The 27,236-nt window shown below is 38.8% G+C and overlaps 1 protein-coding gene and 2 pseudogenes across 3 annotated transcripts in view; all 3 read left to right on the top strand.

Moving 5' to 3' along the window:
* The window catches only part of FZD3 (frizzled class receptor 3), a 69,647-nt gene extending 61,140 nt beyond the window's left edge, over positions 1-8,507 (top strand). For all 3 annotated transcript variants that reach the window (XM_087816566.1, XM_016213857.2, XM_016213858.2), the window contains one exon: positions 547-8,507. In XM_087816566.1, the coding sequence (XP_087672692.1) occupies positions 547-760 (214 nt within the window). In that variant the 3' untranslated portion in view covers positions 761-8,507. The remainder of the gene's footprint in view (positions 1-546) is intronic.
* Positions 8,508-11,453: 2,946 nt separating this feature from the next.
* On the top strand, positions 11,454-12,056 carry LOC107537760 (FUN14 domain-containing protein 2 pseudogene; annotated as a pseudogene).
* A 288-nt stretch (positions 12,057-12,344) lies between these two features.
* Positions 12,345-25,309, top strand: LOC148093306 (large ribosomal subunit protein eL29-like; annotated as a pseudogene).
* The last annotated feature ends 1,927 nt before the right edge of the window (positions 25,310-27,236 follow it).

The following is a 27,236-nucleotide window of genomic DNA, read 5'->3' as shown; positions in this document are numbered from 1 at the left end:
TTCTTTATATAAAGAGATATATAGGAGAAAGGTAAAGTGTAATTTCTGCATTCTAGGAACATATAACCTTATGGGAAAGATAAGACATTTATATAAGAACCAATTAAATAATAGTGCAAATCAGCATATAATGAAAACAGTGAGTGCTAGAGATGATTGATGTTATGGAACTTCAGAAAAGGGAAAGATCAGATTGGCCCATGAAAATATCTTAGAGAAGATAACTATTGTTGTTGTTCCTCTCCCTGAACTCACCCCATAACCCAAAACTCATTTGAATGAGAAAAGTTAACCTTAGCTTCTGTCCTTTTGCAAAGAATAGGACCTTAATTCTGAATCTAATGAGATTTTCTTCCCTTTTTTAGTTAGCCATATGAATAATTCTACCATGTTAATGAAATTATTGTAAATCATCAAAGGTGGGTTATTTTTTCCCTTATTGGTTTCCAAATTATTTCACTTAATGCAGCATTTTCATGGAAAATTTTAGTGTTATTTTTCTTGTATGTTCTGTTACCTGCTTCAAAATAAACTCTCCTGCATTAGGTACACTCCCTGCAGTTACAGAGGAATGGAAGAGAGACTACCTCATGGCAGCATGTCACGACTAACGGACCACTCCAGGCACAGTAGTTCTCATCGGCTCAATGAACAGTCACGACATAGCAGCATCCGAGATCTCAGTAATAATCCTATGACTCACATCACACATGGCACCAGCATGAACCGAGTTATTGAAGAAGATGGAACCAGTGCTTAAATTGTCCCGTCTAAGGTGGACCATTCATGCCATTTAAAAAGCAGATTTTATTCTTTGCCTTTGCATGACTGACTGCTGTAACTCACTGTTATCACGCGTTCAGTCAGGTGCAGATTGTGTCCATTGGAAACGTAAATTTTTGCTTTTTATATTGCATCAAACTTGGAACGTCAAGGCTTCCAAAATGCTAAGAATTATTTGTCTGGTAAGCATTTTTATAAATTCACTATTTTATATTTAGAAAAATCCTAAATGTGTGGTGACTGCTTTGTAGTGAACTTTCATATAATATCAACTAGCTGTGAGATAACATTCTGATTGTTCTGTTAATAAAACAAAATTTCAGAATTAAAGAATTTTCTATGCAAGGTTTATTTCCCAGATGAATGGTAGGACTTTGTAGTTTTATTTTCAGTAAGTGAAAAAGAACTGTGGTTTTAAACTGTAGGAGAATTTGATAAACCAGCAAGGGTATTTTAGCTAATAGAATATAAGATCAACAGAAGAATCGGATTAGTCTATTGAAGGCTCTTTCAAAATTCTATCAAAATAAATTTTATCCAGAGAGATACAGGATTAGGAGTATCAATGGGCATTTTTTTCCTGTAATTGAGCTGTTTTTTATTATTTTTGTAAATATTACTTTTACTTACAGTGTTTTTATAACTTACCCATATGCATGATAGAAAAATAATTTGTAGCCATCTTTCCCCATGTAGTAGTATTAATTCAGAGAGAACTTTATGTTCAGATCTGTTCCATGGAGGCATGTAATAAGATAAACATCACATACTATAAGGATTTTTGTGGTAACCACAATTACAAAATGGCAAAATGTTTTCTCTGTATTCATTGTTGTATTTTCCTACAGTGAGATGTGATCTTGCCAAAGCCACCAGATCTTGGCATCCAGGCCCCTCCTTATCAGTGAGTTGTCTGTACTTGCATTGCCCAGTAGCAAATAGGCTACAGCTTTTGCCCCCCACCCTTATATCTGTATTCAGATTCTGGATCAGTCTGGTTTACAGCTGAAATATATATAACCTAAGTCCAAAGTGGTGATTTATTTGGGGTATCTGAAAAATCACTGTAGCTAAATGAGGCATGATTAGTCTTGCTGTGAAATATCTTGTACTCTTAAAAATATCAATTCAAAAATGTTTGACATTTTGTCTTGTAATGTTTAAATAATTTACAGTAAAAACTGGTAACTGTATTATATATGAATTGATCAGCAGAGAAAGAAAAATTCTGGAAAATGCTGGATGTGCTATATAGAAAAACATTTTAAACAAGCATGCCTTCAACCCTGACTACAGGTAAGAATCACTTGGGGAACTTCTTATGCCCAAGCCTTCCTCTCATTCAGATGAGAATTGGTAGGTTTTTAAAGAAGCTTTCCAGATGATTCTAATTTGTAGCCAGGCTGCAGGCTGTTTTAAACTAACTTGCCCCTGATCATGATCTGATGGCATCTTATTATATCATGTGAAAATCTAGCTGGACTCAATATTATGCTTTTACATCACTACCTGATAAAGAATTGTTCTCCACTTTATTTGTCCATTATAAAATGTGGAATACTGACCCCACTCCTAAAAATTCTTATTCTGTAACTCAAAGGTGGTAAGACTTTAAAGTCTCTAGTTATAAAAATACCACAGTGATTCTTATGCAGGTAATCCAAGAATAACACCTTAAAAAATATTCTAGGCTCCAGAGAGGCCTGGCTTTGTCATATGCTGGCTTTTGACCTTTAAAAGGTCAACTTCTCTGAGCTTCAGTTCCCTTGTTTGTAAATGAAGTTAGAAGATAAATACCTACCTCACAAAGTTGTCAAATAGGGATCAAGTGAAAAATCATATGAAAGGTCTTTGAAAGCTGTAAATCATAAACTATAAGGGATTAAGATTATTGAGGATTTAAGAGATTTATTTGAGGGCTACTATAGTACATTCCTTGACATGTGTTTAGTTCATATGTACTTTTACACTCCTTTTTTTTTTTAAAAAAAAAGTACCAGAAAATTAGATATTGAAATGAAGCTTTTATCAGCTGAAATATGTGTAATTTGTTTGTATATCATGTTGTTTCTTTCAAAGTACATATATTAATATTTTTATTATTAATTCCTTATAAGATATATTTGAACATTTGGCCCAAAATGTTTTTTCCCGTCTTCATTGTCTTTCTCCTTGGAACTGGAGTTAGTGCTCAAGACAGACAGAGTGTGAATTCCCTCATAACTGACATTTAGTAAACCTTTTCTCTGAAGCCAAATTTATAACAACTCATTTATAAATAAATTAGTAATTCATGAGGCTTTTGTCTGAGAATGTCTCCTGAGAACAGCATGAGAGGACCAACACAAACATTCAGAAACAAAAATAAGAAGTTAAAATAGAAGGCACCAATTTGAGCTCTAAGATGTTGTCAGTCATCGCCATCTGCATTAAATTATCAATTGCCAAGATGTTAATTGGTCTTCTTGCACAAGTGGCCAAGTATAGACAGTTAAGTGAACATCACTGAAAATCTTAACTTTGTGCTTCCTGATTTTATATATTCATTGTCATCTCTTAAATTAACTGTTAATATATATATAAATGCTATATTGACATTTCAGTTACTTCCAGTGTCTTAATTTTGTTCCACAGAATTTGCTTAATATTGTTAATTCATTGTTTTGAATAACAGTATTTAATTTGGGTCGTGTTGTTTATCAAACCAGTACTCCAAATTAATTTATTTTTAAGAGACAGTTGAACTATATGTATGTAGCAAAACAGCAATTTCAAGTTTCAACTAGCTTAAACCAACTTGAGCAAGTCTGGACAGCTTTCTTACCATATGTTTAACTTTAATTTGTCTTGTGATTGGCATATGATAATGTTTACTGTTTCGTTTGTTCAGTAGACAACTGAGAAAATAATAGTGTTCTCTGAAATGTCAATATATAATCAAAAGGTTTTTGAAACATACTTTGATTTCATCATTATTGTATTTAATTTAATTTATTCAGTAATTGAAAGATCCAAGACAATATTAAGCTCAAAATAAAAATTAGTTTCAAAGAACAATTGATTAATAACTCAATAACTAGCACAGGGCTTAGTACATAGTAAATTTTTCAATAAATGAACGAATGAATAACTCATATCATGCAACTCACTTTTACCCTAACAGTGAGAGTCTCACTTCAAAAAAATTTGAAGGATCTGAATTTAAACTAAGTGAGATGAAGTCTGCTTTACCAAAATAACACGCAGCAAGTCATAAGAAACAAGTAAATTGTACCAAATGAAGCTTATTTCTCCTATAGTAACAGTTTATGTTACTATTTAAATTAAAGAAATATATATAAAAACTTGTACCAATACTTTATATTAATTTTTAAAGGTGAAAGCTATTCTTAGAAGTATTTAGGCTCTTTTTGGTTTTATGTGAAGTTAGATCTTTGTGTATTAGTTGGGTGAATAAATGTGCAGGCAGCCCTTTCTTAGTAATGATTTTCTCTCTCTGCTGCTTCTTAGAGCAGATTTATAAAAATTCTAAGGATCTCTTCAAATTAGAAAATTTTTTCAACATTTTAACCTACCTCATTAGTTTCTTTGTGATAATAGCTGGAAATAACTGAAATTACAACTACCTTGGTTTAGGCTATAGCCTCATGAAATAAAATGAACTACTTAAATTTTTTTGATAAAATAGAGGATCGTTGGCTGAAGCTTAGAAAACATTAATACTAGAATTTCGCTCTGATGATAATTATACTGCTTTTGAAATGCCAAAGGTACATTTATATATATTATCATACTTGGATGACTTACATAGTCTAGTGTAATGAAAATTCCACTGGGCTTGGAATTCAAAGACCCATAATTATGATGTGAATTGGACAGGCCATTTAACTTCTCTTAGTCTCAATTTCTTCCATGTAAAATGAGGATAAAGCAATTTTTGGTCCCAACATACCTCACAGGATATTGTGAGGATCAAATGAGATAGCATGTGTTATGGTGCTCTGTAATCTATAAATTGCTCTACTTTTATGTTTCTGTTCAAATTTGGGGGTTGTAGAAAACAAGGATGTGGTCTTTAGTGGTATATAGCAGTAACAACGAAATAGGCAATTAGACTAGTATTCATTTGGTAAAATCTTTAAATCAATAGTCCAATTATCCTTTTAAAAATGAGGTTCTTTTTCAAGAGTAACTATGCCCTTAAATTGTGTTGGCTCTTTAATATATGTTATACCACAGTATGCTCTCAAATCTTATTATGGTGAATTTGTAGGTCACTTTCAACGGAAATTGGGGATCTCTATTATATGTTACCTTTAATATGGAATTATATAAAATTGTTTGACTTCACTGAAATTTGTAAGAAAAATATAAAGAGGAGTGTAGACCTTATAACTCTTTTTCTTTGAGGACTTTCATGTACCTAATTCTTTCTGATTTAGAACAACTTTTTAAAAGGTGATTACCGTAAGTTATTGGTTTTCATCACTGTGAAACTTTAAATTTTAAGTTATAACATTATCTTGTTTGTATGTTTGTATATATAATTTTTTAAACCTTCATAAAAGGTAAGGATTTCTCCCATTTTTTCTACATGTAAACACACAAAAGATAACATCTTTATAGAACCAAGATTTACAAAGGACCTCATGATTATTTTAAACTTCTTTATCCCTTTTTGCAACTGATTAAAATAAGAAAAAGCATTTACATTCAATTCTTAGTAGCTGTATAATTTTATAGACTATTCTTATATTATTTCTATTATACATGAAAAAATTATGTTGCCATCTCCTCATAATTTAAGTCTCTTCACTTCCTTTTTGTCCAGTTATATGAGTTTTGGGAAAGGAATAGGAAGACCAAGCAGCTTTTACCTCCCATCTGACTGTAATCAGTCTACTGGAGTTTTTTCCTAATTTTAAGATGTAATATAATTAGTTTATAAGCATATTTCTTGCTCTGTGATCTCTAATTAGTAAAATTGTTACTGTAAAGATAAAAGAAAGTTTCACTTATATTTTAGTCAGATACCATACCAGTACAACACTACTTCCTTTAAGAGTAGTTCAGTCTGTTTAAATGCATCAAAGTATAAATTCCTTCAGATTATTTTTTTTTAAGAATCACCTTTCTCAGGAAACTTATTGTATCCTTTCTTGGACATTTTCATTGGTATGATAATACTGCTCATACCTTATTCCTATTTTATTGGCCACTGTCATCAGTTTAACCTAACAAAGAAACAAGTTTTTTATCTTGTAATTCAGATTTTGAGGATTCAGCGTTCCATAATTTTGGTAGATACCATTCACTAGTAACATTAGTATTCACAAGACTGATACTTTTCAAGCTTGTTATTTTATCATATTGCCCTGGGTTTTTGTTATATAAGTCAGCTTGTTTATATTGCTAGCTTGCAAATATTTTTTGTGTGTTGTACTTAAAGGCTTAAAAGAAAAAAAACTTTAGAGTTAAATAATTTCTTTTTCCTAAATTGGCAGTTTTTTTAATGCTTAATAAAAATGTGTTACGTTATTCTTAAATACCACAAATGTTGAGTGAGGAGACCTGATTTCTAGTTTTGCCTCTTCAACGAGCTGTGTAACTCTGGAATTTTACCTCACGGAACCTTGCTGTCTCATCTGTAAATGAAGGAAACAAGGGCATTAGATTGGGTAGCCCAAATTCTACCTGTCTCTAATTTGGTTGTCCCTTGACCACTCTATAATCATTACTCGGGGTTTCCTTTTATTCTTGTTATTCTTTCCATGAGCTGTATTTACTAGATCAAGCTGTACTTTTAATGCAATATATTCTTAAATTGATAGGATTCGAACATGTTATTAACTTTGTTTTCCATTCATAATTTTAAGTAATTTTAAAGGAGGAAAATATATTATCTGTAATATATTACAGGTAATAAAGTGAAAGGTTACATGACTTTTTTATGTAAAAAGTCTCCTAAAGCACCAATATAAGCACCTCAAATTTATATACAGAAAAAAAAAGTGACATATAAAATTTTGTGGTCTTTGTTCTCTAAATATGAATATAGCTAGTTAGCCTAAGCTTTAAATAAACTGCATTCAAGATAAAATCAGTGAACAAAGCAGTGATAACACTGTCCCACATTGCCAATTAAAAAGCTGTCAGGTTTTACCAACATTAAAATAATTATAAATTATAAAAGGAATTTCAGAGGAGCAGATTGAAACTTTTCTGTTCAAAAATTATTCTTAAGCTGGAGTTTTAGATTCATTGAGTAAATGCAGTTACCAGATTGCCATGGACATGCATATATCCTGCTATAAAATATTAAAGATAAATGTGGTTTGTTATTTTTAATTTTTTTTCTGGCTCTGCAGAAGATATTTCCATAAAGCATCATTAACTCTCTGATAAAATGTAGCGATTCCATTAGTTCATCTCTCAGCAGAATTCTCTTAGATTTGTGTTTTCTGAGAACCAGGTCAAGGAGGTTTCTGTTACTTTTAAAGATTATTGTCTTCTCTCTAATTGTCTGCATTAGCTCGTATCAGTTTCTTGAACACTTTAGTCCATAGATTTGCAATCCAGTTATTGGGTTTGTGGTCTGATCAGTAGAGAGTAATAATAGAAAGTTGATATAGGACCCGGCTGGCATGGCTCAGCAGTTGAGCATCAACCTAGGATCCAGGAGATGGTGGTTTGATTCCCAGTCAGGGCACATGCCCAGGTTGCAGGCTCGATGGAGGGGGGGGGAGGGGGTGTCGCGCAGGAGGCAGCCAATCAATGACTCTCTCATCACTGATGTTTCTATCTCTCTCTCTCTCCATCTCCCTTCCTTTCTCTGAAATCAGTAAAGATATATTAAAAGAAAGAAAGAAAGTTGATATAGGAAGGCAAACTGGTTTCTGTGTGATTTCTTTGGTTATACTGATTCCTTGTCTTTGGTCAGCTCACTGATTCAGGCAGCTCTCCTGGCTTCCAGAAATTACATTAGATGCCCAGCTGCTCTCATTCAGACATGCCTGTATTACAATGTTATTTTAATTGCCTGTTTAAAAAAATCTTTATTTTCAGTTTTCTGGCTCTACATGTTTTATTACATTTGTTAAACTTGAATCTGATGTCCAAACATTTCTTTGAATATTTTCTGAGTTTTGATAATGGGATATTCTTTAAGATAAAGCAGATAATCCCAGAGTGATTTAATTTATATTATCCATCCACAATTTTTCTATTTCTCTACTTCTCCCCTCCCCAGTTTTGAAAAGAAAATTTGTAAATGTCTTATTTCACTCCCTTATTCCTGTCTCAGATAATTTTCCCCTGAAATACTTTTGTCAGCAGAAACATTTAATATGAAATAATTCTATATTTCTGAGACAAGAACAACACAGTAATTCTTTACATTGAGTTGAGGTGAAAATGATATACTTGAAAGTAATATATTTTCTTTATATGTGAACTTAAAATTATTTTTAAAAATCGTGAAAAGGACTCTGATGTGAAAATATTAGTCTTGAAGTTCTCTTGTTATCAGGTGCTATTTCTACCATAGCTGTGAGCTATCAGAGTAAATCTGAATTCTTTATCATTTTTTTTTTACTTTGACTTCTCTAGAATTACCCCATTTCACATATCTTTAACACCAACTTCAAACAACTTTTCTGCTCTTATTTTCAAATGTCAAATTTTATTTTTGAGAGTTTTAATTTTTTCATTGAAGTTTACTTTGGCATGATAAAGATATCACCACCACCATCCCTCTCCCCCAGCCGTAAAAAGAAAAGTTAATTTGACACTGTATTTGTTAATGTAAAGAACTATGGAAGCTGTTTCTTCACATTTAAAATTTTTAAATTAAGAAAATATTAACATTGCTGTGTTTTAATCTGATAGTGAAATTTGGGGGTTATTTATACAAATTTATGTATCTATAGTTAATAGTTATCAGTTATTTTACTTTCTGCAATATGCAATACCCAAAGCTCACATTTATTTAACTTGAGCTTTTTTTAAAGATATAAACATGGATATTTATTTAGAGAATATAACAAAATTTTAAAAGCTGATAAAATCGCAAATGTCAAAAAATCTAAAAAATATTATTTGTGTACTAATTAAATGCCTACCATATTTCTCTCTCTCTCTTTTTTTTTTTTTTTTTTGAGCCTTTTTTTTGGTTTTGTTTTGTCTTGTTGTCTTAATGGTTGTACAGTGTTGTATGTGTTAGATTATCACGGTCATCTCAACAGAAAACTCCTGTACATGAACTGTGGGGTTTTTTCCTGAGAATCAGGCTAAGGAAATTCTTACTGTGTGGTCATAGTTGGAAAATATTATTCTGAACTATGTGAAATTGCTGGTTTTGTTGGTCAAAGTAATCAAATGTTAGCAATTTCATAATATATATTTAAGAAACAACCAAACAAAAGATCTTTTAGAACATATTTGTTGACTTTCCATCCCAGCTCTTCTATCAGCCTGTCAGAGGCTTTATGAAGACTCAAACTATAGGTAGCCACAGGGATACCAAGAAAAACTTTGTTTTGTTGTTAAATTATCCAGTTTTCAAAGCTATTTTATCAAAAAGACTTTAGTAATTGAAACAAATAACTTTGGAGAACACATAAGTTACATAAGCTTTCATTAAGTCTTTGTGTACTTTTTAACCTTTCATAATCTGAGAGATTGTCATATATCAAAGGATTAGTCTAAATATCATTTAAAGGCAAAAAACCTCCCCCACATATCTAATATGGACTCAGATTTTACTAATTATAGCATTTTATCTTCTTGGTAGGCATTCTAAAATAAAATGGTGTTATATAGTCAACAAGTTTCCCTTAAAATGCCATTTAAAGATTTTTTTATACCTATATTTCAGGTGATAAGAATAAAAGTATATGAGTATAAAAACATATAAAAATATGAAGCTTCTACACATGAAATCCCCAATTTTAGTTACAGCCATGATCTTAAAGGTTGTAAATTGGGTTGTTCCAAACTCAGATGTTACATCTCCTCATATAAATAATATTATGAATAGTAGAGATAACAGGTTAGCTAACAAGTGCTGATCTAGTGCACTCCAGTATTAATCTGGGTGTCTTGGTTTGGGATAAAGTTTTATAGCAGAGAAAGCTTCTCTCTTAATAACTGGTACACTTCTTCCTGGGTGCTACCGTGAGCTCTGCCCAGGCACATACCCTCTCCTTTACATTCCCCAGGATCTTCCTATCTGCCTTTTATCTCCAGTCTTCCTTATCTGTAACTTCCAAAGTATAACTTATCTCAAGTGTTACGAAGGAGGAAATTCGCTTTAGCTTATTCATATTTAAGTGTTAGTGACTGTGGCCCTTTTACCTCTCCTAAAGAAGAATCTGCATTTAAATGAACACATTATTGTCAGCACAAATTACTGTCAAGTAGTAGAATATTAAGCTTTAAAACAAAAGTGAAAATAGTGTTGGTGGGACTTTTGTGAGGCAAGAGATATTATTAAATGACCTAACTTGGGAATCTGCCCCTTTCACCAAACCCATGTGATGTCTGAAAGTGTTGTATATTTTCAGTGACCTTGAGGGAGGGAGCTAGTCATTTGTGTTTATGAGTTATATGAAGTCAGGGCCTTGCTGATCTATGTTTTTCAGTTTAAGGGCTGTGTCTGGAGTATCCTCGGTATCCATCACACACACTATTCTGAGCTGCTCTGTGTTTCAGTCTCAGTCAACCCTACCTTCCAAGTAGGCCTATCTTCCAGCTCCTCTCATTGATATTAAATTTACAGATGAACGCTGTCCATTCTTGTAAAAAAAAAAGTCTTCCTTTTGCTGTTATCAACAATAACTACCACCTTCTCTTTTTTCAAGAGATATAAAGGAAAAGGTATTCCTTTCTCGTTATTTTAAAAAACTATTATTTTTAAATAGCTGGCACTTACCAATTAGTTTACAAACCTGTTTTGAATTAAATTGATGAGGTGATTCTAAAATTGATTCTAAAATTTTAATCTTGCTTTATCATATAACATCTAGTTAGAAAGTGTTTATGCTAAAACTTGTATTTTGTGGCATTAGTTCTTCATGTTTCTCTTTTATGTATTTAAAGTTGTTCATTTCCAAATGAGTGGAAAGTGACTGTTGTTGAGATGTGTATAGGGCAAGTGCACTGGATTAGAGCATGAACTGTATTTTCACATTAGCTGGATGTGCTTTGCACTCTGCTCTTGTAGATTTATTTTGTTTACAGTAGACTACTGTCAGTTTTTGTAAATGTTTTTAGCACTTTAACTGTGAGTGTACAAACTGGTTTTAAATGTAGTGGTTGTATATTTTGGTTATAAATTGGAAATTTTTAATAAAATAAAATAATTTGTTCTGTTTTGTTATTAGTACCTGATTGAATATAACTTTTAAATCATTTTCTAGAGTCTTTAATATATTATACTGCTATTTTAAATTGTGATAGTCTTGTAATATTACTTATTTTTCATTCATAATAACAGGATTCACATTAATCTGGAACATAGAAATATATAAACACACACCATCCTGTATCATATTTCTTTCTCTCACATTTACTTTGCCAATATAGGTAAGACCCATCCCTGTTCGTTGTCACATCCTCAGTACATGACACTACTAGGCACATAGGGGCTCAATAAATATCTGTTGCAAAACATGAAAAACATTGGACACAGCCGGGGCCTTGTGACGCAGGCGCAGGCGCGGGGCGCGGAGGGCCCGCCGGGCGCCCGGCCCGCCCTCTTCCGCGGGGCCGTGGGAATGGGAACATCTGCCCCGCCGCCCAGCCTGTCATCGCGAGACCAGCTCGCTGAGATGGCCGCGGGCCGTCAGGGGCGCCTTGAGTCGCCGGGCCAAACAGAATTAGCTAAAAGGCAGCCGTGGTGGCGCAAGCTGTTCGGGCAGGAATACGGGCCGGCGGATGAAGAGTACAGCGTGGCAACCCAGCTGCTCATTGGCGGCGTCACTGGATGGTGCACGGGTTTCATTTTCCAGAAGGTCGGGAAGTTGGCCGCGACCGCCGTGGGAGGCGGCTTTTTCCTGCTGCAGCTCGCAAACCACACGGGGTACATCAAAGTGGACTGGCAGCGCGTGGAGAAGGACGTGCAGAAAGCCAGGGAGCAGCTGACGACGCCCAAGAGCAACCACATTCCTGCCGAGGTGAAGACCAAAGCCGAGGAGGCCGTGGTGTTCGTGAAGAAGAACGTCATCGTGGCCGGCGGCTTTTTCGGAGGCTTTCTTCTTGGCATGGCCTCCTGAGGAGGACAGCCTCGCCTCCGTCGTTCCCGGCGGCTCCGCCTGCACCGCGGGACGGCCTCCTCTTCCTTCACTTCTGCGCCCTGCCGCCTGGTGTAGCTCATCCGCGTGGCTTCCGCAGGCATCCGTTGGAACAAACCGATGCGGCCCTACTGTGAGCCTCACGACAGCCGCGGCAGACAGTAGGCGCTCATTAGCTCTCCTCCCGGAACGCGCCCCACTCCACGAGGCCGTAGGGCAGCAAGCATGTTCCTTCCCCCACTTAAGGTCCTTGCTAGAACATAGCACACGATGGCTCACCGTGGAGGGTGAGTGGGCTCCCGAGGGCCCCAGACTTGTTTTGGAACAGGAATAACAAGCGCGTAGATAACTTACTATGTGCTGCATGGAAAGGAACTGAATACCTTTGCCTTTAAGCATGAAAGGAAAAAAAAAAAAAGAAAAAGAATGCATTAAAATATCTATCAGTTTCCCAATAGGAAATCCTACTCACATAAGCAAATCCATTTTGGGGTTTTTTTGCTGTTTTTTGTTTTTGCATGAGAAGGCAGACCAGGATTTAAACTACGTTAGAGTTTCTTGCCTGGATCATACAGTTTTTAGTTGGAAGGGACCGTAGAGATCAGGTGGCTCAGTCTTCAACCCAGTACAAATTCTTCAAAACCATCTTCTATAAGCCTCTGCTTGAAAGATTTCAGTAACAAACAGGAAGCTAACTGCTCTGTAAGGCCTTCCATTCCATTTTGAGACAGCTTAATTATTATAAAAGGCTTTCCGTATATTGAGTGGAAAATGTATTTCTTTGTTACCTTCACACATTGGTACTGCTATACGGATATACAGTAATTCCTTCACAGTATTATTATCTAAACATTTGAGAAAAACTATGCTATTTCCTCCCATTTTTTTCTATAGGCAAAACATGTCCCGTTCTCTCAATTCATGTCTTATTTTCCTCCTCTCTCTCATGGCTTCCTGTTAGACCTAGAAGTTGCCTTCCAAAAACTCCAGTTGTGAATGTTCCTCTTAAAATTTTCCACAGAACTGAGTATGTGTCTCCAGATTCTAGAAAATCAGTGAAGAATTCAGTGTATACTATATTCTGTACTGTACCCTTCTGTTAAGTTTATTGCAGAAGAACAGGGCACTTTTTTTTTTTTGCAATCATCTCCCTTTAATCATTGAACGGAGATGAAGATGTGTATATATACATTTTCATCCATTGTTCAAAATCTAATGTTTGCCAGTGAAGATCCAATATTTCTTTGGGGCACTGATTGATGACTATGTGCCAGGCAACGACCTCAGAAAGTCCGCACTATCCTGACACTTTAATTAAGGTGGAAAAATATCCTGATTTATTGTTATGTGGTTGCTAAATTTGAGGAGTTCACATTCAAAGGCAAGGGAGGAATTTCTGAGTGGTTTATTTTATGTTGATCATTAGCTAACTTTGTAGATCATTGTTGATCATTAGCAGATTGAGCAGTAATCAAATACTGGAGCACATAGATACACATGCATACAGTTTCTTCACCTATAAAATGAAAGTATTGGACTAAGCCAATGGCTTTTAGCTATGGGACTTTCTTATCAAAATAGTATGTGGAGGCCCTGGCCAGGTAGCTCAGTTGGTTAGAGAGTCATCTCGATACACCAAGGTTGTGGGTTCATTCCCCAGTCAGGGTGTATACAAGAATCAACCAATGAATGCATAAATAAGTGGAACAATACATTGATATTTCCCTCCCTCTCTCTAAAAATCAATTTAAAATATAGTATATGGAGTCTCAGTACATAAACAAAGACAGACTGTTTAAAGAGAAAGTGCCTAAAATCCCACTTACTTGGCCTAACCCTTCTCTCTCTTTCTCCCTCTACACTATAGCATCCCTTGAAGCACCTAGATGGAACTCCCACTTTAAAAATTATTAAATCTTTCTGTATCTTGACTGTGGTGGTCACACAAATCTACAAGTGATAAAATTGCACAGAACTACACACACACATATAAGTGAGTCTAAAACTGGTAAAATCTTAATAAAATAGATGGATTGTCTCTATGCCAATTTCTTGGTTTTGATATTGTACTCTAATTTCAAAAAATGTTACCACTGAGGAAAACTGAGTATTGGTGTTATTTCTTAAAACTGCATGTAAATCTATAATTATCTCAAAATATTTTGCTGACTCCTGGTCCAACCCAAGACATGACAAAACAGAGGCTCCGTTAGCTGGAAGGAAAGCCAGGACTAGGAAGCCACTTCCCCTAACTTTCAGAGAAGTTTGTTCTACTAGAACCAAGACTCTCACATTTTCTTTTGCATAAAAATCACCTGGGGAAGGGAGGGGAGGATATTATGAAAAAAAACAACCCACAATTCTCAGGCCCACTCCTCAGATATTTGGATTCATTGGGTCTGAGGTAGGACCCAGGAATCTGAATTTAAAAGCACACATGAACCCAGCCAGTGTGGCTCAGTGGTTGAGCATCAGCCTATGAACCAGGAGGTCATAGTTCAATTCCAAGTCAGGGCAAATGCCCAGGTTTCAGGCTCGATCCCCAGTAGGGGATGTACAGAAGGCAGCTGATCAAAGACTGACTCATCATTGATGTTTCTCTCTCCCTCTCTCCCTCTCTCCGTCTCCCTCTCTCTCAAATCAATAAATTTTTTTTTTTTTTTATAAAAAGGGCACACATGATTTTCATGCCTGTGGCCCAAGGACCACACTTTGAAAAAACATCTCATTGCCCTAGGCAACAAGTAAACCCTCTGTATGACAGAGAAATAGCAGGGGGTGATGAGTTGATTTGCATACTTCTCTCGTTTTTCCTTCCCCTTTGCCCAGAATCCCTTGCTAAGCAGCAGCTTGCCGGTGCCATGGGGTGGGCACTTGGGAAGTATGCAGACACCTGCCAGCTAGCCTAGTGGGCGCAGTGCAACTCTGGGGAGGTGGCGGGCCAGTGTTGAGTCAGCTTTACTAATGAGCATCCCTTGTTGACTGACTCCAGGGGAGGAACTCATTATTCACTTTTGGCCCAGAGCCTTCTCTTGTAGGACCACAAATGAATAGCTGCCATATGGCTTCCAGGTTCACCTCAGTGGAAAGAAGTGGAAAGATCATCAAAGCGACAGTTTAGTTCATGCTTCTCATTGAAAAGGGTCAGCTTAGCTGGAAGGAAGCTGTGGAGGCTGTTTGGCACAGAATTTTCACACTCGATCTCTTCCTTCTTCCTCAGTGCTTTACCCCTGCCCATCCCACCTTGATCCCTTGAATGGGGACATTGTTTGCTCCAAGTCATCCAAAAGAAAGCCTCTGTTCTTTTGATCAATTCTTCCCCTGCCACCAACCCACCCCAGCCCCACATGCTCAGGAAATATAACCCCTAAGAAAACAACACAAAGTTGAGAATATTATGTCCGGAGTTGCTATTCCTGTAAAGGGGCTGGCCTAATCCAGAAACTTCATTTCTTATATTGTCCCCGCTCCAAACCCTTTACAGTACCTTTCTCTTGTAGCTCTTCATCTCTTGGTAAGAATTCTAGAACGAAAACCCTAGAGCCAAGTGTATATATTAGGAGTTAAAAATTAATTTGGAAAATAAGTTAGAATTTACGGAGCTCAACTCCAGAATGCTTTCCTTGGCCATCCCCAGCTGACACTCCAAAGAAAGGGAAGAGGCCTGGGGCAGAGACCGATTTAGATATTTTAGGTTGATGGTTGCAGTATAGATAGCCAACTTCTTTAATCATAAGACTACACTACACGCAAGTGCAGAAAGGGAGATTCTTCCCTCCCCTAGAAGAGGGAGGTTCCTTTCATTCCTTCCCAGTTCCTATAGCGCACAGGTACTGGAAGGGAGAGCAGCCTCAGCTTGTCCCTCTGGCAGCCTTTGCTCCTGCTGTCTGTCCATGACACCTAGGACTTCTCCTGACCCCGGAACAACTTCTGAGCTGACATCGTATTGACTGAAAAATGTTTTCATCTATGTGAATCCCTTCATTGAACAAAGGAGAGATGGGGGCCTTGAGAGGTGAATGACTTGCTAAGATTACACTGCTCAGCAGCATGGGTTTCCTCTTGATGTTACTCTAGAATGGCTCATGTCAATAAGTTTTAAGACCACGGTGCTCCCTTTTAACGAGGGTAGTACACTTGGATGAGAGAAAAGATGGGAAGAGGGGGTTAAACAGCACTGAGGAATGCTCATCTTCAAAGTTTAGCCCCAAGTTAGTCTAGGTGAGGGGGTGGAAACTGATGTCAGCCCTTCTGTCTGCTGCTCCCTTTCTTCCCTTGTGGCTTTTCCTACCCATCTCTCCATCTTTCTGTCTCTGCCTCTTTCTCTTTGCTTCCACTTTTCCGTAGCCCTGTTTAGGCCAGTAGCTCTTAATCTATAATTCATGAATCCCTTGAATATAATATAAACATGCCCATATTATGGGGAAAGGCCCATAGTTTCTCATATTATCAAAGTGGACTGTGATGAGAAAAAAGTGAAGGACCATTATTCTGGACTTTGCCCCCCCTTTCCCTTAGGATTTCTGACTGTTGTATTGTTACCACCCTTCATCCCCCCCGACAATGTCTTTCCCGTCTCTCCTCTCATGCCTTCTCTCTTTCCTCTTCTCTTTGGTTTCTTGTTCAATGCTATGTTTCTTTTTTTTTTTCCATTCTGAAAACTGGCCATAATATGAAACTGAGTACTAATAATTGTCATGTGTTGAACAGTGTTCAGTAAATAAAGGTTTAGTTTCCCTAATTATGTTCCTAATTTTAAAAACCCCTAAATTGGATATTTTATATTTTCTTCTAAAATTTTTTCATGAGGAGTAATTGTTCGCTACTTTTTAACTTGTGGTCATTGATTTTTTTTCTCCCCTCTATGAACCCACAGCTGTGCGCGAGAACATAGAGCTTACTGACCTTGGTCTAGTTCGACATCTGGAGCATAATTGCTCCCCCTAGTGTCAGATTTTGAGATTGCACGCTGCGGGAATGAGGAAGGAAACCTAATGGCATTTGAGTCCCTGAACAGGATTCATTTTCAGCAGCTTGCTGGGCTGTCAGAACAGGTGGCTGCAGAGAGGCAGAGACAAACAGGAAGGTCTGACACCGTCATCTGAGCAATATGAGACTCTCCTTGACTGATCTCAACAATTAGAGTAGGTCTTGGATGCTCAAGAGTCTAGATTGTCATCCCACTTTTTGGTGTTTTGATGTTCTGATATACTAACATTCCAGTATTTTTGTTGGCATAATGCTGCCGTCATAGTGTGTTTAAAATCTGAAACATTCACATCTTGAGAACTATTTAGAAAGTTAGGCACTATATTAATTTTCAAATGGAGTAAATTTTCTCATACCTATTTTTATATGTTCTATAATGTTCAAGAAGAGAAAAAAATAATTGATAAAGACTCACTTGCAAGAATGAGTCTTAGTTTTCAAGACGTTTGAACAAGCAGAATGTGAACATTACACTATTGAAATTGATATAGATAACTTTGTGCTAAAATCTCCAGCTATATTTGACAAAAGTAATAAAGAGAAAAACAATTCGGACAAAAACTGTAATTCACAGTGAACAAAATGATTGCAGTCCCTGAAAAAGTGCACAAAGAATGTTTAAAAAGATATAAAACAACCAAAAATTTGTATAATTTGAAGATGGATTCAGAGGAAAATATTTGGAAATAGTTTATAACTGTTGTTTTCTTATTCTTCCCCCAAGCAGTGTAGAGTTAGAAAACACTTTTTCAGCAACTGGGAAAATTTGCACAAAATATATGTGAACAATGATACTAGTGGAGCTTTTGTTTTTTAATGTTTCACACTTTTAAAGCTGAAACTATATTATTTTGTGTTCAATTTTGCATGCTTATTTTAATCGTCATTATTTTAGAATAATAAAATACCATTTATAAATATATATACTTTACTTGATGTATGTGTTTATAATTTTTAAAGTTGAAATGCATGAAAGTTTTGTTCCACTGATATTTAATTTCATAAATTCTGAACTTTAAAAAATTATATGTAATATGTGCTAAGCATTGTGCTAAATGCTTGGAACATATTGACTCATTTAATCCTCGCAATTCTCTTATCATCGCCATTCCACAGATGGGGAACATAGGGGAAGATTAAATAAATTTCCTAAGGTTACATCTGTGGTATTGGTTGAGCTAGGATTTGAACCCTGCAAGCTGGCTCCAAAATCAGTGCTCTTAAACACAGCATCATACAGCCTCTCCAAAAACGGAAACATTAGCATTTCAGTACTACATGGAAGAAATATCCATGTTTTGCTTTGCATCAGAACTATCATCACCAATTCAGGAGAAATATATTGCAAAAGCTTCACAAGTTCTCAATTCACAATTTCATCTGAGATGTAGTTTATAGATCATCAGTTCAATGCTTAAGAGGTTTGCTTCCAAAGTTTATAGGCAAGTAAGGCATACAGAGTAATAGCAGTCTTATCTATTCTTCTCAACTACCCTCTGAAGAAGGGATATCACCCCTGTCAAAAATGATCCCCAAGGCCAGCTCCCAGAGCCAGACGTTAAGTCTGAGAATGGCACTTAGGTGATGTGTGTCTGCCCCTGCACTCTCTGGCTGAGCACTTGCGTTATCTCTGTTAAGTGAATATGGGAAGAAAACAGGGAAGGCTGTGCCCAAGGGCCGTGGTCTCTAGTGAAGCATTTCCCGTTTGACCTGTAGTGATTGGCAAAATGTCACCTTGATGTTCGCAGACCGAGTGATAACCCAAGTTGGGGGCGCCTCTTGTTTGTTTGTCTCAGGACGATTTTTAGGCCATAAATGAAAATGTCTTCTCCTTCATTTCATGTTTCGCATGGTTTCTTCGTTTCTCTGGCCCCGAACTCTCTCCCCTTTCTTCGACCCTAGTCACCTCCAACCCTCCTTAGGTTCCTCTCCACCTTCACGCCCCCCTCCCTCTCGCCTACCCCTCTGTCCTACCCTCTGGCCCTCGCACATTTTCACCCAGTCTCCATTCCAACCCCGCACCCGCTCCTGTCTCAGAGAAGAGCCCCCGAGTCTATTGACCCCTAGGCCTTCCTTCTCCTTCACGGGCTCTCCCTCCTCACACATTTCCCTCTGCCTTTCTTATTCAGTGGTGCCTCGATTTTCTGTCATCTGTTCTGAAGACCGTGCGAGTTCTGAAATGTTCGAAAACCGAGGGATCACCAGCCGACAGCTGGGCCTCAGGATCTTGCCCTCAGTGGAAGCCACGTGGCATGTTCGGCTTCCGAGGCGTGTTCGAAAACCGAAGCGTTTCCTTCCCGGGTTTATGGCGTTCGTAACCCGAAATGTTCATCAACGGAGATGTTCGAAAACCGAGGCACCACTGTACATCTCTTCTGTGATGGAGATTCTATTTGAGATATGAAACTGCTCCTGAGAACCTGGGATTTGGGATCTTTAGTCTAAAAATCCTGGCATTAACCCTGCCCTTAAGATGCAAGTAAGATTGGTGTGAATGCCCGGGGGAGGGGGAGTCCAGAGGTTTGCCCTCATTTCCATGAATTCCTGATTCTGGCCTCTGCCTCACCATTAGTTTAGCTCACCCTGTAAGTGCCGTCTGTGCTCTGCCCAGTGTCCAGCATTCAGAAATGAGACTCAGCCTTTCCCTCTGTCTGTACCTAAAACCTACTTACAGGGGCATTTGTGTGAGGAACAGACTTGACAATGTTCAGGAGCAGGGGGTGGTGACAGTGCTTCAAGGCAAACGGCTTCGAATGCACATCAGAAATTTCTGGTTTTGAGAGCAGATTGATGGTTGCCATGGGGCGGGGGCAGTGATGGGTGAAGGTGGTCAAAAGGGTACAAGCTTCCAGTTATGAGTAAGGTACAGCACAGTGACCAGAGTTACTGATAGTGTATTTGAAAGTTGCTATGAGACTAGATCTTAAAAGTTCTCACCGCACACACACACAAAAGGTAACTATGGGAGGTGATGGATGTGTTAACCTTATTGTGGTAATCATTACACAGTATATATATGTATATATACATGTATCAAACTATCAGACTGTATGCCTTAAACTTACACAATGTTGTGTGTCAGTCATATTTCAGTGAAGCTAAAGAGAAGAAGAAACTTCTGTTTTTAAAAGTCCCTCAGCCAGCGCTGGCCAGTGTGGCTCAGTTGGTTGGGCACTGTCCCATGCACTGAAGGGTTGCCGGTTGGATTCCTGGTCAGGGCACATGCTCAGGTTGTGGGCTCAGTCCCCGGTAGGGGGTGTGCAGGAGGCAATCAGTGTTTCTCACGTCAATGTCTCTCTATCTCTCTTCTTCTTCCTTCTTCTCTCTCTAAAAAATCAATTTTTTAAAAAAATCTTAAAAAAAGATTTTTGCCTGCCATTGATTCCTGGTCATTTCATTATTGCTCTGTCCACACAACCTCTTCATAGCTCTTCTCCTCCTGTTCCTATGACTCTCCCTCACATGCTTTTCCCCAGTTACCCTTGGGAACTACTGATTTCTTTTCTCTGTTTTACCAAGTAATTCAGCATTCCAGCCCGTTTTATTTTATTTTTTATTTTTTATTATTTTAAAAATATATCTTTATTGATTTCAGAGAGAGGAAAGGAGAGGGAGAGAGAGAGATAGAAACATCAATAATGAGACTCATTGATCGGCTGCCTCCTGCATGCCCCCGACTGGGGATCGAGCCTACAACCCAGGCATGTGCCCTGACGGGGAATTGAACCCCAATTGCCTGGATCCTAGGTCGATGCTCAACCACTGAGCCATGCCTGGCTGGGCCCAGCCCACTGTTTTAAAAGGGTAATAATCCATTTGTGGGTAGTAGAATCGATGCAGAGGGTCACAACCAGATTTTCTTTTAAATGAAATAGAATAGAAAATATGAATGTGTGCATGGTAAGAATAAGTATTATTTTGTGAATTATATACTACATAATTAATAAGGGTTGTAGTGGGTTTGTTTTTTGTTTTTTGTTTTTTGTTTTTAAAGGAAACAACAAAAACACAAGTCTGTAAATACTTTCTGGCCCTAATGGGTAAACTTAGCATTAGGTCCACCCACCTTTCCTTGGCCATAACCATCAAATAGCTCAGCAGAATAAAAGGACCTGCCTTTGAACATGATCCATTCTTCTCAAAGGCTGTTAAAAATACACCCTACACTGGGTTCCCATTTCCTGACGTGGTGATTGCTCTGCCAGTTCTGAACATGATGTAATAAAGCAGAGAATGCCTTGGTCACTACCTATTTTTGCAACCAGTTTGACGCTGCTGTTTGAGTCAGGAACTTTGTAACATAATTTGGCACTGTCCAAATGTAAAGTTGTTGTTTGCTTGTCTGTTTCGTTATTCACTATTGTGCAGAACTGACAGCCATCTAGGGATGGGAGATGGAAGTCATCAATGGGAGTCTCAAGCCAGGAGGGAGAATATCTATTCCTCACAGTATTTGGTAATTTTTTTAATGGTAAAAAACAATGATGGCCTTTTAGGCCATATCAAAATGCTCCTATATCAAAGCAGCTGCGCCAAATTGTCACAAACCTGATAGAAAAGGGAGTGACAACAGGTGGGCCACCAGGCCTGAACCAAGTTGGTCCTTTCCACATGGGGCAGTATATTTGATTGCTGGCCAAGTAGACTGGAGGAAATAAATTTGTCAACTCATCTTTTTAAAGGAGTGTGGTGGGGTGGAGTGAATGGGAGTGGGAAGGAACCAATGTTTACTGAGCACCTACTGTATATGCCTGGCACTGTGTCTCGTTTAGCCCTCAAAACAGTCCTGCTGGTAGGTATTATCATACCTAATTTTGAAGATTTGGGAACTGAGAATCAGATTAAATGGCATGATTTTTGCCGTATTCCTGTTGTGGATTGTCTAAATAGTCCCACAGTAATTCCCTGCAGAGCTGAATCAAAGGCAGGGCCATTGCAGCTGCCCAGACATCAGACTAAAGAGTATCCATGCCGTGCTGAAGTGTAAGATGGAAATGTTCTATTCCCAGCACTTTTTGTGGGGGAAAAGTAGAGTAAATACCTGTAAGAAATACTAGCTGCTGGGCTACTGGGGATGGGGTAAAGTTATAAATACCCCCTGGCTTCTATATGGCCTTCTGGAGTGTGGGGTTCGGTCTGGTTAACACGGGTTCTGGTTTGGTGAGTTGGTGTGCAGGGTTAAAGATAGAGCTGAATTCTTCAGGACAGCTGAGCAGGTGCCATGAGAGGGCGCCCTTCCCTACCTCTGGGAGCTTGACCCCTCCACATCAAGCCGTACTTCCCAATATCAAACAGGTTATTAAAAGACAGAGTTTGAGCTCTTGGGGTCCCAGGTGCTTCGGAAGCTGCCAGTTTGAGTGCAAACATAGCCAAGTCGAAGAACCACACCACACACAACCAGTTCTGAAAATGGCAGAGAAATGGCGTCAAGAAACCCTGATCACAAAGATACAAACCTCTTAAAGGAGTGGACCCCAAGTTCCTGAGAAACACACTCTTTGCCAAGAAGTACAAGGGCCTGAAAAAGATACAGGCCAACAACGCCAAGGCCATGAGTGCACATGCCAAGGCTATCAAGGCCTTCAAAAATCCCAAGGAGGTCAAGCCCAAGATCCCAAAGGACAGCAGCCAGCTGTAAGCGCAATCAACTTGCCTACGTCACTTACCCCAAGCTTGGGAAACATCCTAGTACCTGCATGGCCAAGGATCTCAGGCTCTGCTGACCAAAGTCCAAGGCCAAGGCTCATACCAAGACCCAAGCTGCAGCTCCAGCTCTGGCTCCAGCTAAGGCTCAGGCTCCTAAAGGTGCCCAGGCCCCCCCAAGAAGGTTCCAGAGTAGAGGCCTCTTGCCTGCTGATGTGAGAAGGAAGGACTGGCGTCCCCTGGGCTGCATGGGGCTGGTGTTCTCCTGTGCTATTTTTACAAATAAACCTGAGGCCAGATCTGTCATCAATCAATCAACCAATCAATCAATAAGGGCTATGGGATTGAAGGCAAGGCAACCGCTAGCCTCCTGCCGTCCAGCCCTGGTTCCATCTGCCCTCACTTGCCTAGTCTCTCCACACATTCCTTTCATTTGTCCAGTCTAGCCCTCCCCCAGGGAAGCTTCGCCCCACCCTCCACCCTCACCCCCTCCCGTCCTCTCTCTGTGAGTCATAAAGATAAATGAATCAAATCTCTCATAACTGCTTTTCTACTATTAGGAATTCTATAAATTACTGTGTATATAAATTGAGGTCATTTAGAAATTTTATGTCACTTTCACTTTGAGTAAATCCTTTCAGAATTTAGTGTTTCTGGAGATGGTTTTCCTGAGGAGAAATCAGCAAGCCCACCATACTACAATTCCAGCAAGCTTTTTTTTTTTTTAACTTTTAGAATGACAGCCATGTAGTATAAAAATAAAGTTTCTCTCTTTTTTAAAATATCTTTATTGATTTCAGAGAGAGGAAGGGAGAGGGAGAGAGAGAGAGAAACATCAATGATGAGAGAGAGTTGTTGATCGGCTGCCTCCTGCACGCCCCCGACTGGGGATGGAGCCCGCAACCCGGGCATGTGCCCTGACCGGGAATCGAACCCCGATCTCCTGGATCCTAGGTCGACGTTCAACCGCTGAGCCACGCCCGGCCGGGCTAAAGAATCAAATTTCTATATAAAAATGTATACATGAGTTTACCTTAATGGGAAAGGTTTTTTCCTAAAACAAAATCTAGCTTCTTCCAAATTCCTTTTAAAAATTAAATAACCCAGAATGCTGTAGAAAATCCTGAGATCTTCACTGCACATTCTAAATGAAAGAAATGAGTGAGAAGATTGGGGCGGGGAGGGAATCACAGAGGGGTGTGGGGACAGAAAAAGAAGTAGAAAGAGAAGGAGGAGGACGCGGAGAGTGATGTGAGAAGGGATGAAAGGGTGAAGAAGAGGGAAAGGGAGAGAACAGAGGCACGGCGGGCACTGTACGGCATGCCCGTGGCATGGTGCTGGAGCTTTAAGGGGGGCTCTCCTTGACCCTGGGGTAGAATGTGAGAGCGAAGTCAGGGGGAAGCTGCTTAACCCCCACCTTTCGCGGGGCACACGCTCGTCTCTTCCATCCACGGAGGAAGCTGCAAAGGGAAGGGCTGGGTGGATCCCTCCCCCAAGGTGAGTGTGCTTCCATCTGCCTGCTGCCTGCTTGCTTTGCACGTTTCTTCACATCACATGCTAACGGCGCCCACCGTATGCCATCCTGGCGCCAGTATGGGAGGAGGCAGACGAATTAGGATGCGGGGGGGGGGGAGAGCACAGCTTGTTTCCTCTTTTGGAATTTGTGGAAACACGTGGGTTACTTTTTTTTTTTTTAATTTTAATATATTTTCTTATGTTTTAATTGAGGAATAACTTACATAAAGTGCATTAACCCTGACAGCTTTTCACATGTATATCAGGACCATGTAACTGCAAACCGTATTTTTAAAAATATATATGTTTTTATAGATTTGAGAGAGAGACAAACATAGATCAGCTGCCTCCTGCACGCCCCCTACTGGAGATCCCGCTCGAAACCCGGGCATGTGCCCTGACGGGAATTGAACTGTGACCTCCAGGTTCATGGGTCAACGCTCAACCTCTGAGCCACACTGGCTGGGCAAGGATGCCTTTTGTTTTTTCTTCTTGTCTGATCGCTGTGGCTAAGACTTCCAGCACGATGTTGAATAAGAGTGGTGGAAGCGGACACCCCTGTCTTGTCCCTGATCTTAGGGGGAATGCTTTTAGTTTTTGCCCATTGAGTATGCTGTTGGCTGTAGGTCTGTCATATACGGCCTTTATCATGTTGAGGTACGATCCCTCTATTCCCACTGTGCTGAGAATTTTTATCAAAAATGGGTTGTTGGATTTTGTTGAATGCTTTTTCCGTGTCTGTTGAAATGACCATGTGATTTTTGTCTTTCAGTTTGTTTATGTGCTGCATTCATTGATTTTTGATTCATTACCCTGACCCTAGCAAATGTAGACATAAATACAGATTAAGCAAAGTTTACTGAATTTAACAGTTGGGAAGGCTTCCAGAATACCAGATAATATCAATTCTTAATGACCTTTGCCCTGGTTCTCAGGTGGAAACGTTGGACTATAATGGATCTAGGTGTTCAGGCTTGTCAGTGGCAGAGGCAGAAACAAAGCCCACTCCGGTGTCTCCTTGCTGGATGGCAGAACCACAGAGCCGCTGTGCACACCCAGTGACCCCTTTCATCGGCAGTTTGGCCTGATGCCTGCAGATACCCTACCTGTTGCCGTCAGAGGAAAGAGGATGGGCAGGGATTCCCAAGCTCAGGCCTTGGGTATTGGCTCTGACACTGGAAACCAAAAGGAAAGAGAAGAATTATTAAGCACTTTTGGGTGGCAGGAACTGTGCCTTGAAGGTTATCTATCTTAATTTCCACATCCACCCTGTGAAATAATTTTTATTACCACTTTCCACATGAAGAAACAGGGGCTCTGATTGGTAAAATGACTTCTTCACGTTTCGGCATCAGGCCCAGATCTGTTTGATTCTATTATCCTGCATTGCCTCTCCTGTCCTGTGTCCTCGGGCCAGCCTTTTAACCTCTCTGGGCCAGGGTTTTTTCATTGATTAAATGGGACATAAAGTTGTTTTTATGGTCTCATTTAGCTCTAATATTCTGGATTCTAACTGCATTTAATTGGGTTTAATTTTTCCGTTTTCTAAGCGAGAGTTTTGAATCATACCGTATTGGAATGCCAGCCTGTGACGTTCACCCCTTCATGGTAAGAGCGGATAATGACCTTGTATTTGGAATGTCTGGCGCAAAGGGATTTGTTACCCCAGAAATGAAAGGCCACTTAGGAACAGAAAGGATACTGTCATAGCTTCTTTGTTCCCCCTTGTGTACAGTTCTTCATTTCTTCTTTTCTTTCTTTATGTCTGGAAAAGACTTCTCATTTTCTAAATCCTTATGCTTTGAAGACTAAGATTGCCAGAGGAATGTCAAAGGAGACATAGAATTAAATACAGAAGTGATTCTGTTCACTTCTAGCTGCAGAAGTGGCCCCTGCCACCCCAGGCCTCACGGTCCTGCCTCCTTTGTGAGAGCACAGGCTTGGTCAATGGCAAAGGGCAAAAGGCCCTTCCTTCACTGATGTTCGCCTGCCTGGGTCCAGAAGAGCATTCTGATGGCAGAGAGGAAAAGCAGCGCCAGTCTAGTGGCATCATATTTTGGTCAAAACCTATCTTGAGTGCATACATTATTTGGGGTTTTAATCTCATATTATAAACCCTTTGACAGCTGCCCATTTTATAACATGTTTTACAATTCTAGCAAGGAGAGTCTTCTCTCAGTATTCTTGACCAATTATTTACCCTGGTGAAATCTATTATCTTACTAATTTTTCGTAACAGGTTCAACATTAAATTTTTTAAAAAAATATATCTTTATTGATTTCAGAGAGAGGAAAGGAGAGGGAGAGAGAGAGCTGGAAACATCAATGATGAGAGAGTTATTGATCGGCTGCAGCCCGCAACCCAGGCATGTGCCCTGACCGGGAATCGAACCCTGATCGCCTGGATCCTAGGTTGATGCTTAACCACTGAGCCACGCCCGGCCGGGCTCAACATTAATTTTTAAAATCATGAATGGGTGTTGGGTTTTGTCAAATAAGTACTTTTTCTGCACATATTGATATGATCATATGACTTTTCTTCTGTAGTCTGTTGATATGTTGGATTACTTTGATTTTTGAATGTTGAAGTAGCCTTGGGTATGTGAAGTAGCCTGAGGTAAATCCCACTTGGTCATGGTGTATAATTCCTTTTGTACATTGTTGGATTCAATTTGCTAATAATTTGTTAAGGATTTTTTATTCTATGTTCATGAGAGATATTGGTTTGTAGTTTTCCTTTCTTATAATGTCTTTGCTGCTCTTGGTAGTAGGATAATGCTGTCCTCACAGAATTAATTAGGAAGTGTTCCTTTTGACTATTTTCTGGAAGGGATGATAGAAAATAAATATAGTATCTTCCTTAAATGTGTGTTAGAAATCATCAGTGAAACCAATCTGAGCCCAGTGCTTTAACTTTTAGAAGGCTATTAATTATTGATTCAACTTCTTTAATAGATAAAGGCCAATTTAGATTATATGTTTCTCCTTGTGTAAGTTTTGGTAGAAAGGAGTTTG

Source organism: Miniopterus natalensis, chromosome 4 (assembly GCF_054644295.1).
Source record: "Miniopterus natalensis isolate mMinNat1 chromosome 4, mMinNat1.hap1, whole genome shotgun sequence".
Lineage (NCBI taxonomy): Eukaryota > Metazoa > Chordata > Mammalia > Chiroptera > Miniopteridae > Miniopterus > Miniopterus natalensis.
The sequence above is the reverse complement of the archived record's forward strand: the minus strand, read 5'-3'. Positions and strand labels throughout refer to the sequence as shown.